At 37.7% G+C, this 14,202-nt stretch overlaps 1 protein-coding gene across 14 annotated transcripts in view; it reads left to right on the top strand.

Annotated features, from left to right (window-relative positions):
* The window catches only part of LOC109476288 (regulating synaptic membrane exocytosis protein 1-like), a 169,326-nt gene that overhangs the window by 88,738 nt on the left and 66,386 nt on the right, over positions 1-14,202 (top strand). For 12 of the 14 annotated variants that reach the window (XM_019777187.1, XM_019777192.1, XM_019777188.1 and 9 more), the window contains 7 exons: positions 5,279-5,511; positions 7,724-7,943; positions 9,603-9,732; positions 10,156-10,202; positions 10,391-10,500; positions 10,909-11,039; positions 12,307-12,475. In XM_019777187.1, the coding sequence (XP_019632746.1) occupies positions 5,279-5,511; positions 7,724-7,943; positions 9,603-9,732; positions 10,156-10,202; positions 10,391-10,500; positions 10,909-11,039; positions 12,307-12,475 (1,040 nt within the window). Of the gene's footprint in view, positions 1-5,128; positions 5,206-5,278; positions 5,512-7,723; positions 7,944-9,602; positions 9,733-10,155; positions 10,203-10,390; positions 10,501-10,908; positions 11,040-12,306; positions 12,476-14,202 lie in introns of all 14 variants that reach the window. The other 2 variants (XM_019777191.1, XM_019777190.1) reach the window with 1 other exon arrangement.

Here is a 14,202-nt window from a genome sequence, read left to right as displayed (position 1 = left end):
AAGAAAGCTGTAAGATCCTGGATGGTTTGAGAGTTTGCTACTCAGACGTTTTTTTTAACAGAGTGGTTCAATGCAAGGCCTATACAACCACTTCTCGGCATTGAACTAGAAATATGAGAGAAGCATGGCTATGTCAAGACATGGCAGTGAATGTTTGATTTGAAAGCCTGTAGATTGTAGGTTGGTGGGAAACACTTGTCAGGGAGGGAATTCCAGAGTTTGGCTGTACAGGGAAAGAAACTGTCGCTGTAAAAAGATTTCGAACAAGGAATTTGGATGGTGATGTTGCAACTTTGATTTATGTTTTAGCAGTGTAGATGTCGTGTGAAGTAGGGCTAATGTCCAAGCTTTGTGCAGACTACAGAAAAGCAGTTTGTTGGATGATGATGTCCTGGAATATGTTGTCTTCGTGATCTTCTCAGGATCTGGAGGTTTGGTGATACAAGCACCTTCAGAAGGCCATGCCATTTGATGAAGCCTGGAATGTCTTTAAGACAGCGGAAGTAGCAATGTGTACGTCTTGAGAAGGAAGCCTGAAGACAGGATAAACTCAAAGAGGTCCTTGTCAGGACGGAGGTGTCTGTAGGATTTGGAAGGGACATGAAAACTTGAATTTAAGGTAAGGAGGAGGATGTGAAAAGAAAGCCTTATGCCTTCGTACACTGCAGAAGCCATTATTGAAAGGAGAACCCTCATGTTGCGACAAATAGAGCTGCTCCAAATATCCGAGAACATCGCCTGCTCGCTCTCCAACAATGTCGCGCTGGCTTCCAAGGTTGCCGAGCGCAGCGGCGGCGGCAACCCCGAGAGCCCGCACTCCCAGTTCCGGATCTGGGCAGGACGATTCGGACTGAACAACCGAACACTGCAGATCCTGGAAGAGGAGGAATGTACGAACCCAGAGGTGATCGGCGCTCTGTCAGAACACGATATTCTCGATCTAAAACTATCAATTGGACAGAGAGTACGACTGAAGGCACTACGGGACAGATGCACGCAGTTGGGAGAGGCGGGGAAGGAGCTGCAATACTTTTCAGACGGAGGGATGACCTCGCCGTCTATGTCATCCTTGTCGTCAATATCATCGGTAGTTTCCACGGCTTCGTCTGGTTGTCATGGTGACAGTTGCCAAGGAGACTACACAAGTAGGTGGCAGAGTCACATCCATAAAAGGCAATGTAGTCCTTATTTGGTATAAAGGGAAAATCAAACCAAAATCGGTGACACAGGCATCTTTCCTTGGTGCTGAAATCAAGGTGGTTATTAGGTTATACCATCAAACAGGCAAAAAATTGCCATAAATATATAACACTGTCTGTTACATCAATTTCAGTGAAATTATATTCATTCTAAAGCTAATACAACAAATACCCGTGATATTAATTGAATAGGTAGACACATTTGGACATGTATTGAAACATATAGCATAACTTTTCTTTTGGCAAACACTTTTGTCCCAAAGGTTTAATTTCTTTCTGACATCAAGTCCTAAATCTAGGCTATCCATCACAACCACACACATGCATTAATTATACACACAGATGAAGCATTTAAAAACCACTTGCTTTGAATTGTAGGCGAAGGATTAGTAGTAATTGCCCCTGTGTATTATGGATGCAAACGGAATGTTGATCAAATGAATCAGGTCAGGGGTTTAATCCGTTTTCTGTGTGTCAGGGTTTCACATCATTTCACATCATTTGAAGTAAACCACATAATTTATATATAATTTTATAATTTTATACAGTCAAAGGTACCATAACCCTCTGGACCATATCATATGTACTAGTATCATTCCTGAAGAAAGTATGTAGAGTTTGAGCAATCTTCCAAAAGAAAAAACAACAGAATGTTAGTTTGAGATTGGCACAAAACCAGTGCCTGAATCTTAAATGTAGCCAATATGTTACCATGTTAAAGACATGGGACCTTGAGTACAAGTCTTATTCTTGAAAATGAAGAATCCTAACAAAAGATAAGTTATTTTTGTTCCCCTCTTAATTATTATTTTCTTTGCCTTTGTTGGTATGTACTGGGTCACATCTTACTAAAACATGCGTAACCTGCTGATAATTCCATTTGTGTAGCAGTAGCGAAGAAGAAAAGGAAAAGATGTCATTTTGAGACAAAATTTAAAGTTGGGATGTTCCCTAGGTCGGAAATGTAGCTTTTGCATAATCTTGATAAAGACACAAGACCTCAAGTACAAGTTTTATTCTTCAAAATGAAGAATCCTAACAAAAGACAGTATGTGGTTTTGAGACAAAATTTACAGTTTGGGATGTTCCCTAAGTCTGAAATGTAGCTTTTGCATAATCTTGATGAAGACACGAGACCTCAAGTACAAGTTTTATTCTTCAAAATGAAGAATCCTAACAAAAGATAAAATGTGGTTTTGAGACGAAATTTACAGTTTGGAATGTTCCCTAAGTCTGAAATGTAGCTTTTGCATAATCTTGATAAAGACACGAGACCTCAAGTACAAGTTTTATTCTTCAAAATGAAGAATCCTAACAAAAGACAGTATGTGGTTTTCAGACAAAATTTAAAGTTGGGATGTTCCCTAGGTCTGAAATGTAGCCTTTGCATAATCTTGATAAAGACACGAGACCTCAAGTACAAGTTTTATTCATCAAAATGAAGAATCCTTACAAAAGACAGTATGTGGTTTTGAGACAAAATTTACAGTTTGGGATGTTCCCTAAGTCTGAAATGTAGCCTTTGCATAATCTTGATAAAGACATATGAGACCCTGTCCTATGGGTGGGCTTATATTGATTACCCTACAGTCTGTATCTCGTAGATAAAACCCATCTTTGCAAATCCTACCATTTGGCTTGTCTCTGTGGAGATGGCATCTCTTAACCTTACATTTCGCTTCTCTCTCTAATTCCTCTCCTGATTCTGAATGCGAATCTTTCTATTTATCATAAAAATGCCTCTTTAAGGAAACAAATCACCACCATTGGCCCTTGTCCATCTATAACCAAATAAATACAACCGTTCATTTAGCTTCATTCTGTGAATCTGTCAAAGCAGTGGAATCTGTTTAAGAACTAGAAAAGTAACATTTGCAAAGCAAATGCATAATGTTTACCTTCCCATAAGGCCTGCTCTGTTAATTCTCACTCAAACACATTCACACATATGGTGACAGGAGTTTAAATCCCTCCTACTATAAAATTGCAACATACCAGTTACCATAGAGATAGAGGGTCTGGTTCAGGTCATTGACCAGGTCAGAGGTCACTGGAGAAGAAGAAGAAACTGAGCAAAAACAATATGTTCTCCTTCGGTAAACATAAATACAGTAGGAATTACATGCAAAATGTATGCAGTGTGGTAACTTTAACTGAAATTTTAACCAAACGAATGCAACTGAATAAATCTTTACTTTTCTGATTCAGAAACTGTATCGGAAACACTATAATGGAAATTTCACGCATTTTTGTATGTGTCTTGAAAATTCCATGTTGAATATAAACACATATAACCAAATATAAGCAGCATAGGTGCTTTACTACAGTTTGGAGTGTAGCACACTTCAGTGAGGAATGCGTTTCCTCCTCTACATGATTAGGGATGAAATATGATTACTTAATGACCATCTCCCCTTCCCATCCATTAGTAGAATATGGGGAGAATTGAGAGTAGGATTTAAACATTAGTAAGGACTAAAGTACACAGACCTACAGTGGTGTGCAAGGAGTACATGCGGTCTACATTTTGCATTAAAGATGTGAATCTGACATGCAAATTTAGGTCACCAATACATGTAAAGGTGCTATAGAGAAATAAAGTGATTGAGAAAGAGATAACATGATATCGCATATTCATGAAAGATATATAGATATAAGATAAAAAAAGATAGAAGATATGAATACGCATATTCATGAAAAATGAAAAATATTTCTTAAAAGCAGCTTTAAAAAAGCTTTAAATCTAGCAAGATAATAAATTTAAATCTATATGGCAAAAATTTAAAAAAAACATGAATAAAAAAAAAATAAAAAAATAGAAAAAATAACATTGATCTTCTGAAAAAATAAAAAAAATAGAAAAAATACATTGATCTTCTGGCCAGCTATGCTCACATAAAACACTGTAATTACATTTGTAGGAAAAGCAATGTAGATCAACATGTGTCTATTTTTAGACTAATAAAACAAATAAGAGACCAATGTATATATATGCAACAAAACAGTCTATTCAAGTCATTATAGATGTGGAGCACAAATGCATGACAACTTATGGTGTATTTAATATGTGTTTGAAATGATACATTGCTGTATTCTTGTACAAGTAGAGCTCAAGATATGTCTTCTCAGTCTTGCCTGAAATTTATTCTTGCACATTCATGGCAAAATATTAAAGACATTGAAATTGCACAAATCATTGATTACTAAAGTTTGGAGCTACAAAAATTGTTCTGGATGTTTTTCCATAGGCAGAGTCTAGTAGATGTACCTATAAGCTCTGTACAGCATGTTTACATGACTGTATATTCACTGCTATACCTTTTTTTCAGGGTTCTTAATCTTATGATACCGTGCATGCTGTGCTCATATTTTGATGAACTTCTTTTTACATGTACCTTAGTTTACAGAAATACAGAAAGTGCAAAGCTGCAGAGCAGTATTTTTGTAAAATGTCACTGCATGGAATCGTCAAGTTAGATATATATTTTTCATTGGAAAATCTTGCACCAATACCACATACTATGTTTGTCTTATTATTGTGTTGTACAGCCAAAATTATAATTCAGTGTGCCAATTGTGGCCAGAAAAAACACATTAATAAGACAAATAAAAATGTGGTACTGATACAGGATGCTATGTCCTTTGTTTTTTTTCAACATAAATTTTGTTTCAGATATCCTGACTGTTACAGTTGGAAATTTTCCTTATTTTCTTGCATGTCAGGTTTGTATAGATCTAGAGTGCACATACAGTGTATCTTCACTTTTGCCTGGGCACAGTCTTCTTCTGGTCACATTTCCATCACACTTTCTTTTTCACAACGTTCTCTAAGACACGTCATTCTTCTTAAAGGAGCAGAGGCTCTGTAGAACACCTTACAGCTGTGTTCTGCAGTATTTCCCACAATTCCTTTCTAACCTGTTGCCTAGGTGATCTAGAATACTGGGAAGAAGGTTCCTTCGGGCGTGACAACAACTCCCCTTCCCATGCGCATCTCTACTCTATGGTAGGCTATTTTTCCCGTTCTTTCGACCTTCCGTGGAAATGCATTTACACCGTGCATGTTTTTTCCGTTCTAGGAGAGCATGATGGGTATGACCATGCGAGGGGGAAACATAGCGAACTCTCCGCAGTCGAAATGTCAGAGCGCCAAAAGAAAATTATGCGATTCCGACAAGGCACTAACGGTGGGAGCGGCGAATCCCGTTCGACGGAGGGTTCGACCGCATCCGAATTTCAAGTAAAGGATTCTGGGATAGATACAGCCTCTAGTACGAATGTAGACGACCCCGATCAGACAATATCGCAAAAGGTATAACACCTCGTTTCTTGCTTGTTTTGATGTTTCTGTCTCAACCTCTTTGAAAATTCACCTACGAGCAAAAACTGTCTTCATTTTCTGTAGTACTACAGTCAAACCTGTCTATAGCAGCCACTCAGGCGACTTGAAGAAATTGGTCACAGTAGACTAGTCACTATGAACAAAATTCTGATTACTTGGGTTGGTGGGAAAAATACAGGACCACCAAAAAGTGGTTAAATAATGACCAGGAGGTCCTTATGGAGAGGTGGTCACTTGTATAGGCATGAATATGCATAGAAGAGGCACTGAGAGAAAAGCACAATGGGTTTTAGGTTGCTGAAAGATTAGTTTATGAAAAATAATCAATAATGCTATGGTCTGGGTAAGGCCTTTGCATGAGAAATGTAGTGTACATTTATCATACAGGGATTCCATATCTTATTTGAAATTTAGGAAATAAAAGCTGGTATAGAAACATTTCAGTTTATATTTCTAGGAAAATATATTGTTTTTTGAAGTTCAAATCCTAGAAATCTAAATCCTGTCAGAAAGAGGTATATATTGGAGTGAAAGAGTTTTTTGAAACAAGCAACTTATAGTGTCTTATATGGGAAAAAATATGATCAGAAGACCTGATGAGATAAAAAAATTGGTGACCCTATAGGATCTAATTCTCGAGAAATTGGCAGCAACCATATTTCTCATTTTAAAACCTTTTGAAACATTATTACTTATGAATTGAGGGGAAAAGATAAAACTAATGACTTCAGCTATAACTGGAAACCTTCATTCAGTTCAAGTGAAAAATGCCTACATCAGGCAGTCTTCTGTCGGCATTCATGGTTTTGTCGATGAAAATTGGTTTAAAAGATGCAGACGCCAATACTTGTTGGCTGAGTGGGCAATAATTCTGTCATTTCTCATGCCCTGTTCTCGTGTGTGGTTTCTAACTGTTGAAGTGTTTAAAGTGCTGTCCTTGTTTTCTCAATGTTTCTTTCAATATTTTGTTTGCGTCTGTGTAGTTCGTTTTGAGATGATGAGTCAATGGTCTTGTTTCTTTTTGTTTCTTTCAATCTGAGTGTGTATAATTTCATCAGGTTGGGAAGAGAAAGGTTCTTTACTCAACAACAAGTCATTGCTTCCCTGAAGAAGGTTACAGTCACTGGAACGTCGGATATAAACCCACTGGTTTTTTTTTTGTTTATTTCATTTTAACACACCTGGGTAGCCCAACTCAGCTTTGACAAGTTGATTTTCAGTGGGGCCCAGTTTACAGAAATAATAAAACATAAGTTAATACTTAAACAGAAACAACAGAGAATTGTATGTAAAATGGTTGTTGGATAAAGAACCTTATTAATATTCTATTTCTTTCAATTGTCTGTTTGAGTCTACGGCCATTCTATCTTGTACTTTTTATGAAAGTGTTTGAAATTTGTAGACTTAACAAGTTGAATGTAATTGTTTCAACATATGGTGTCTGTCAAATGTCATTTCTGACATTGTTTTTTGCCACCTTTACTTTAATCAAGATTAGATAAGAATGTGGCTGACATTAAAACATTGCAAGACATGAACCTAGAGTGCTATTCGGATGTCCTTTATTCTAAAAGACAGTGCATGCTTAATAAGTTTAAATCTATTACTGTGCAATTCAGAAAATGCATGTTTTACAGTTTACACCATGTACAGTGTTCTTGCTAAAATTTGAGAATTTCAACGGTCTAAATGGTTCAAATTGCAAAAAAAAAGACTCTCATGGTCAATTTGAAAAGGAGTATAATTTATTACTCCAAAGAACGAAAAGCAAGATGAAACTATGTAACCTTTCCATAGTAATTAGATGGAGGACATCCCAATGTTCCAATGCCCCAATATAATATTCTGACACAGGTTAGTTGTATGTCTGGTGTATGTGGCCAATTGATCAATCAATCAGGGATTTTACCACCCTAAAATGACTTGTGTGCGTCCTGTGATACTTGAATTTTACCACCCTAACATGTCCTGTTAGTGTCCTGTGATGATCTATACTTGAATTTTACCACCCTAAAATGTCCTGTTAGTGCCCTGTGATGATCTATACCTGAATTTTACCACCCTAACACGTCCTGTTAGTGTCCTGTGATGATCTATACTTGAATTTTATCACCCTAAAGTGTCCTGTGATGATCTATACCTGAATTTTACCACCCTAACACGTCCTGTTTCCCCTCTCCAGCATCCCGTGTCATGGACGCCGTCCATAGAAACCAACCGACTCATCGGTCACATGATCCTCAACAAGCGGCAGAGGAACGGAACCAACCAGAAGGATTCCGGCTCCATCTTGGGTCTGAAGGTCGTCGGAGGAAAGATGACAGAATTCGGAAAACTTGGGGCTTTCATTACAAAGGTCAAGAAGGGGAGTATAGCAGATACTGTAGGACACTTACGAGCAGGTAGGACACCCCTGTTTCTCTAATGGTTTAGTCCACATTTCTATATATGGACTTGTATATTTTCTTTGGAACAAGACTATATGACCCTGTTGTTTGTTTTGTTAAGAGGTTGTTAAGATGATTATGTTTGTTTCTTAAGTGAATATCAATTTATACTTCTGTTTATATAGGCCTAGGAAAATAAATGTTGTGTATCCTGTTTCAGTCCTGAAAAAAAAAGTTGGTAGTAAGGGATTATCTTTTTTCTTTCTTTCTTTTTTTTTAGACTTTGGCAATCTCTAGTGATCCAATTGATATGATACAATTTAACAAAGTAAAACTTGCATGAGGACACTTTAATTTTCAATGTCATTGTTGGAAAACCAATTGTACAATGTTTCATCACTCAGGTGTCAGATCATGGAGCTAGAAAAGGTCAATCAGCTCAAAAAATCTATGCCCCTTGCAGGGGTCCACACAAAAAAGGCTAGGGTTGGCAGTTTTTTTCTTGGGTCGGTCGGGAAACAGGAAACACAACTTTACAATTTTTTTCCTAGGCCTAACCAGAATTGTAGATTTGAAGTTTACCAGTTCTTAAGTAGATTGTTATATATATTTCTTGAATTTATTATTTTTCAGCAGAGTTTTGTTCACAAGTTTGTCTGGTGCACAGTGATGGTTACAAGTTGTGAGGAAATGTTTACATTTTTGATTTCGAAATTAACAAAAACTAACAATTTTTTATTTCTAACAAAAGTGGCTGCAGTTTGGTATAACCTGCTTAATCCCTGAAGCAGATTCTGAAAGCAATGTTAATCGTAAATATTTTTAACTAACTTTGTTGATTTAGCAGTTGTTACAACTGCTTGGTGATACTACATGTAACATCTGTGTCCATAATATCACCAGGGTCCTAATATCACCACCTTGAGAAACAGTGTGCTTTAAGATATTTTTACTGCAACATACTTTTGGTATGCACTCCTTCACACATCAAATGTACATACCTAGGGTATGGTACAGTAAAAATATCTTTAAGCATGTGCTATTTCTCAAGGTGGTGGTATTATGGACCCTGGTGATATTATGGACACAGATGTTATGTGTGCAGAAAAAAAAGATTACTAATAGTAATACAGGAATAGAGTAAAAGTACTTATGGTACAATGTAAGTTGCTTCAAGTTAGAATTGCAGAAATATCATGAGTGATCTCTCATACATTTTGTAACTGGATGAAGCAACATCATAACATTTTATACTTGCATGGCTTACCTTTACTTCTTTTTTTCTGTCAGGTATGAGGAGGCATAATTATAATTGTGTTTAATTTAGGAGTGGACATTTGCCACTCATTTGCTTTGTATTTGATAGAACTATAAATTTACCCATAGGTCAACTGTGAACTTAAAAACTTGCAGAATTAAAAGTTAGATATTTTCAGTATCATGTCTTCTATAGCCAACTAATAGCAAACTTCTATATTATTTGTTCATTTCATGTCCATACCTTCAAAATGAAACTGCTTTAATAGAGAATTTGTTTTAAAAAGTTGTAGTCACTGACAACAACTTTCCTTTTGAATTTTGAAGAAGACTGCAAGAGGACAGTCAAAAATTCCAGATACTCCCCAGTCTGCACAATGTTCAGTGCTTAAGACTTCTCTTTTCTTACCATTCCAGGTGACGAAGTCTTAAGTTGGAATGGCAGCTCCTTACAAGGTGCCACGTTTGAGGAAGTGTACTTCATCATCTCGGAAAGCAAACCTGAGCCACAAGTGGAGCTAGTCGTGTCCAGGCCCATGCCTATGGGGTAGGTTTGATTCTGGAGAATGGAGACCCTCTAGGGGGTATTGAAGGTTTGGCAAAGTCATGTCCATGCCCATGCCTATGGGGTAGGTTTGATTCTAGAGAATGGAGACCCCCTAGGGGGTATTGAAGGTTTTGCAAAAGCGCTTGAAGTATGGTATGAACTTGTTTGACAAAGTAGCTAGTTGCACATAGACACATTTCAACCAAATTTTGATTTCATATTGTAGGTTGCTGAACCAGTTCATATTTGGGTAGATTTCTCTGTATTGGTGAAGGGTCTATTTGCAGATGTTTTGGAAAATGTTAATGCCTGTGATCAAGTGATCAGTTGATGAAAAGAGGAAGAAACGTAGAACTATAAGTTTACTATAACATGTCCCAAAAATCTTCTAGAGATATATAAATTTCTGTCCACTGTTTACAGGGAACTGGGCCCAGGAATTCCAGAGAAAACAGGGAAATTTGAATCAAGTAAGTAGATATTTTTCCTTGAAAGTTTATGTGATAGAAAAATGCACTTGTAGTACCAACTGGAATTGATTGATGGCGCTTCTGACATGCACACAGTCACCACTATTGGTAACACAGTCAAACCTTTGACGTTTGTACAAGGGTTCTCTTCTACATGTCCTAATGTTTTTTTTTACTATCTCCTGAAGGTTCTAGTGAATCTCAAAAATTACCAGATGATGAAACAAAGAAGAAGAGACCTTCAGTGATGATCACTTCCCCTGGCAGTCCTGGTTCAAGACATCATCCTAAACTTCAGGTGAGCACCCCTATTTCCTTTGTGTGGTATCATCCACAATGTACATAACCTGCTACCAGACTATACCACTTATCTGGATTTGGGGGAATTGATCTCACCTGGGCTTGAAAACAAGAAGTGAACAAATCTGCAATTCAGAGTCTCCTGCAAGGTGTCTCCCCTGCACTACATACAGCATTTGGCTGCAGTTCTATATTTTCTCTGCTAGGTGTCTCTTTTGAAGCACTACCGTAACAGAACTGTTGACATTCCATAAAATTGACCTGAATAATACAAAATAAATAGAAAATAACTGTAAAACTACATGTATGACACTACAAAAGATATCAATTATATGAAATAGAACGAGAACAGTAATGGTAATGTTTGTTGTTTGACATTATTGTTGCGATTGTTGTTCTCTTCCAGTTGAAACTTTCGTATGACCAAAGAGGGCTACAACTTTCAGTCACCGTACTCACAGCAGTAGATCTTCCATACAAGGAGAATGGGAGGGCAAGGAACCCTTTTTTCAAGCTGCATCTCTTGCCTGATAGAAGGTGAGTTTGTTATTTTGAAAGTTCATCTGTGTTGGTAGAAATCCTTATGAAGCAAGTTTAAACTGCAATTTCCAACACAACAAATTGGACTCACCCAAATTTTTGACTGTACAACTCCAGTCTTTGTCAAGGAATGAACAATCCACTGCTTCTGTGACATCACACAGATAACACACGTGACTCCGTGAGCAGTGGATCATAGGTCGCAGAAAGTCTTGATTGCTCATTCCTTGACAAAGACTGGAGTTGTACAGTCAAAAATTTAGGTGAGTCCAATTTCTTGTGTTCAATATTACATTTTAAACTTGCTTCAAGCTGAGTTTGTGTTTCTCTTACGAAGTAGTGGCAGAAAATGGGGCATATGATAGAAAGGTCACAATCTTCCCCACCAACCTCTGCTTGGAGAGTAAAATTGGGTATCTGAATTTTGCTGGGAAATTTGAAAAAAATTGTACATGTTTCCTTTGCTTACCTATCATAAAAAAAAGAGTATGGGAATTGAACACACCCCACTACCACAATCCTCCTATAGTGGGCTCTGTTAAGCCTAATATTGGACTACAGAAATATGGATGCATGCACAATTTGATGATTTTAACTTTTGAATAAACTGTATAGTAGCTGTCTAATGCCAGGAAGACCTACATGACATTATCTAAGTAAGGGCTCTCCCCAATATACATCCTTCTGTCTTAGAACAGAATTTGAACGCCTATGTAACAACTATCATAACTACATGAACCAGTTGTTTTGACGTACATTACTGGCTTTGAATATTGTTGTTATATAACTTAAAGTGAAAAGTCTAAGGCCACACCAAGTACATTTTATGGATGACGTCCGCACGCGCATTGATTTTGGCCTGTTCCTAGAAAAAAAACCCAAGAAATTCTGCTTCCTGTAACTATGACCAAAGAGTCACGACAGTGCCGCAAATCATCAGATTGACATGAAACCCTTAACGCGAAAACAGGACAGGACAACAACTGCTGTTCCACCTGATTTATTGCTGCTTTGATGATGAATAAAAGACTTCTTGCTTGTTACACTGTGTCACCTCATTCAATTTGCGTCCTAACATTTGTCGTCTCTTAGTATATTTCTGATCTAGGCCTCTTGTTTTTTAGGGCCCTTCTTGTTTTTTTTTCGCCCTCTCGCATTAGATTTAGGGTCTTCAAAGGACGTCATCCATAAAATTTACTTGGTGTGGCCTTATATAACTTATAGTGAAAAGTCTAATAGAAATATCTCCACCATCCTTTTCCAGTGAGAGAAGTAAAAGAAGATCAAAGATTTTGCAGGAGACGAACGAGCCGACATGGAACCAGACCTTCCACTACGACGTGAAGAGTTCAGAGTTCACAGGTCGTGCCCTGGAGGTCACCGTTTGGGACTACAGCAAGGCTGGCGCCGGCGACCACGAATTCCTGGGCATGGTGAGTGGAACATACCACTTTTTAATTTAAACCTAGTCCTGCGGCACCCAACAATTGTTGGCTTGCACATACAGGGCAGACACCACATTTGCGTTGCACAGTAGAGGCCAAAAAATGGGAACACGATTGTAGTGCCTAGTTAATACCTTTGAAAATCCTTTTTTCTCTTGAAAATATTGGTCCATTTTGGAGATTTTTGTGCTGGAAGGCACAGGTAGGGTCTAAACTTTCCTACATTGGTCAAGTTTTGTTTATTTCACCAGTTTAGTGGGCGTAGTGAGAGATGTGAGTGGTTAGGTCTTGTCTGGCCAGGCGGATGGATACCAAGGAAAATGTAGGTCAAAGTTGAGGTTTTGTTACTATCATCAGCTGTGGCGGGAATTTGAGCTGGTCAACCCCCTGTTTCCTTTCTATTTTTGGGAATCAGACCCTTGTTGCTACCTGGTGCAGAAAAATTTTTGAGATTGGAGTATGGGCAAGTACTTTCATGAGGACTTCAAATAGTGTATTTAAGCATGTGTTCCTATGGACAAATCTAATAGTACTGTCTGCCCTACAGTACCATCCATATAGCACCCTGTATACAATGTACAGTGTAGGTATGCTTTGGGGGTGTTGTGCAACGCATCACGCCACAGCGAAATGCAACGAATTCAGAAGTAGCTATGCCACCGCAGGGCAAAAAAAAATGACAGGCAGGCTAGGCTAAGGAAAAAAATGTTGTGTTTCCTGAGTGTTTTGGTCCTGAAAAAAATTAGGGTCGTTAGGTAGGGATTATCTTTTTGTCTTTCTTTTTTTTGACTTTGACGATCTCTAGTGATCCAATTCGATCCAAAGTGATACAATACAGTTTAACAAAGTAAAACTTGCATAAGGACACTTATATTTTCAATATCAATGTTGCAAACTGATTGTACAACATGTCATCACTCAGGTGTCAGATCATGGAGCTAGAAAAGGTTGATCAGCTCAAAAAATTTGTGTCCCTTGCTCAGCGGCGTTTACCAAAGAAGACAGTTTTTTCTAGGGTCGGTCGGGAAACAGAAAACACAACATTTTTCTTCCTAGACCCTAGGAGATTTTCCTGACAGTTGATGGATGGCCGTGTGGGAAGATAGCAGGGAAGATTAGCTGCAGATACCTCAGGAATGGTTAACTTGTCAGCAATGAGATTGATGGGGCTTGTGGCGAAGTTTGAAATTATGATGGATGCGTAGGAATCTTTGGGATAGGAGATTGCTTGTTACTGAAAACATGAAAGGCTGCAATGCTTGAATAGAAATGCATGCATGTAACACTTGGTATTTTCTAAAATATGTATTATATTATACATTGGGATCTGTAAATTCATGCAAAAGATTAAATGTTAAATGTGTAAAAGGAACAAGAAACTTTAAGGTAACATTTGCAAAGGCATAATGTTTACCTTCGCATATGGTCTGCTCTGTAAATCCCTCCTGCTATGAAATTGCAACATGATGTAACACAACATTAGTTACCATGGTGACAGACATCTGGTCCAGGTCATTGACCTTATTTGTTTGGAGAAGAAGAGGAAGAAGAAACAGAGCAAAAACAATATCCTTGTGTGAAGATAAACATAAGTTATAGAAAAACATCAAACCATGCCAGTAGACAAAAATGATGATGATGAGTAGACAAAAACAAGCATAGGGTAGTATATTGTGTAGTGCCATTTTTACGGGTTGTTTAGAAACAGAACTACG

The sequence above is a fragment of the Branchiostoma belcheri genome, unplaced genomic scaffold (genome assembly GCF_001625305.1).
Source record: "Branchiostoma belcheri isolate BF01 breed outbred unplaced genomic scaffold, Haploidv18h27 scaffold37, whole genome shotgun sequence".
Taxonomy (NCBI): domain Eukaryota; kingdom Metazoa; phylum Chordata; class Leptocardii; order Amphioxiformes; family Branchiostomatidae; genus Branchiostoma; species Branchiostoma belcheri.
Note: the sequence above shows the minus strand (reverse complement) of the source record. Positions and strands in the feature narration are given on the sequence as shown.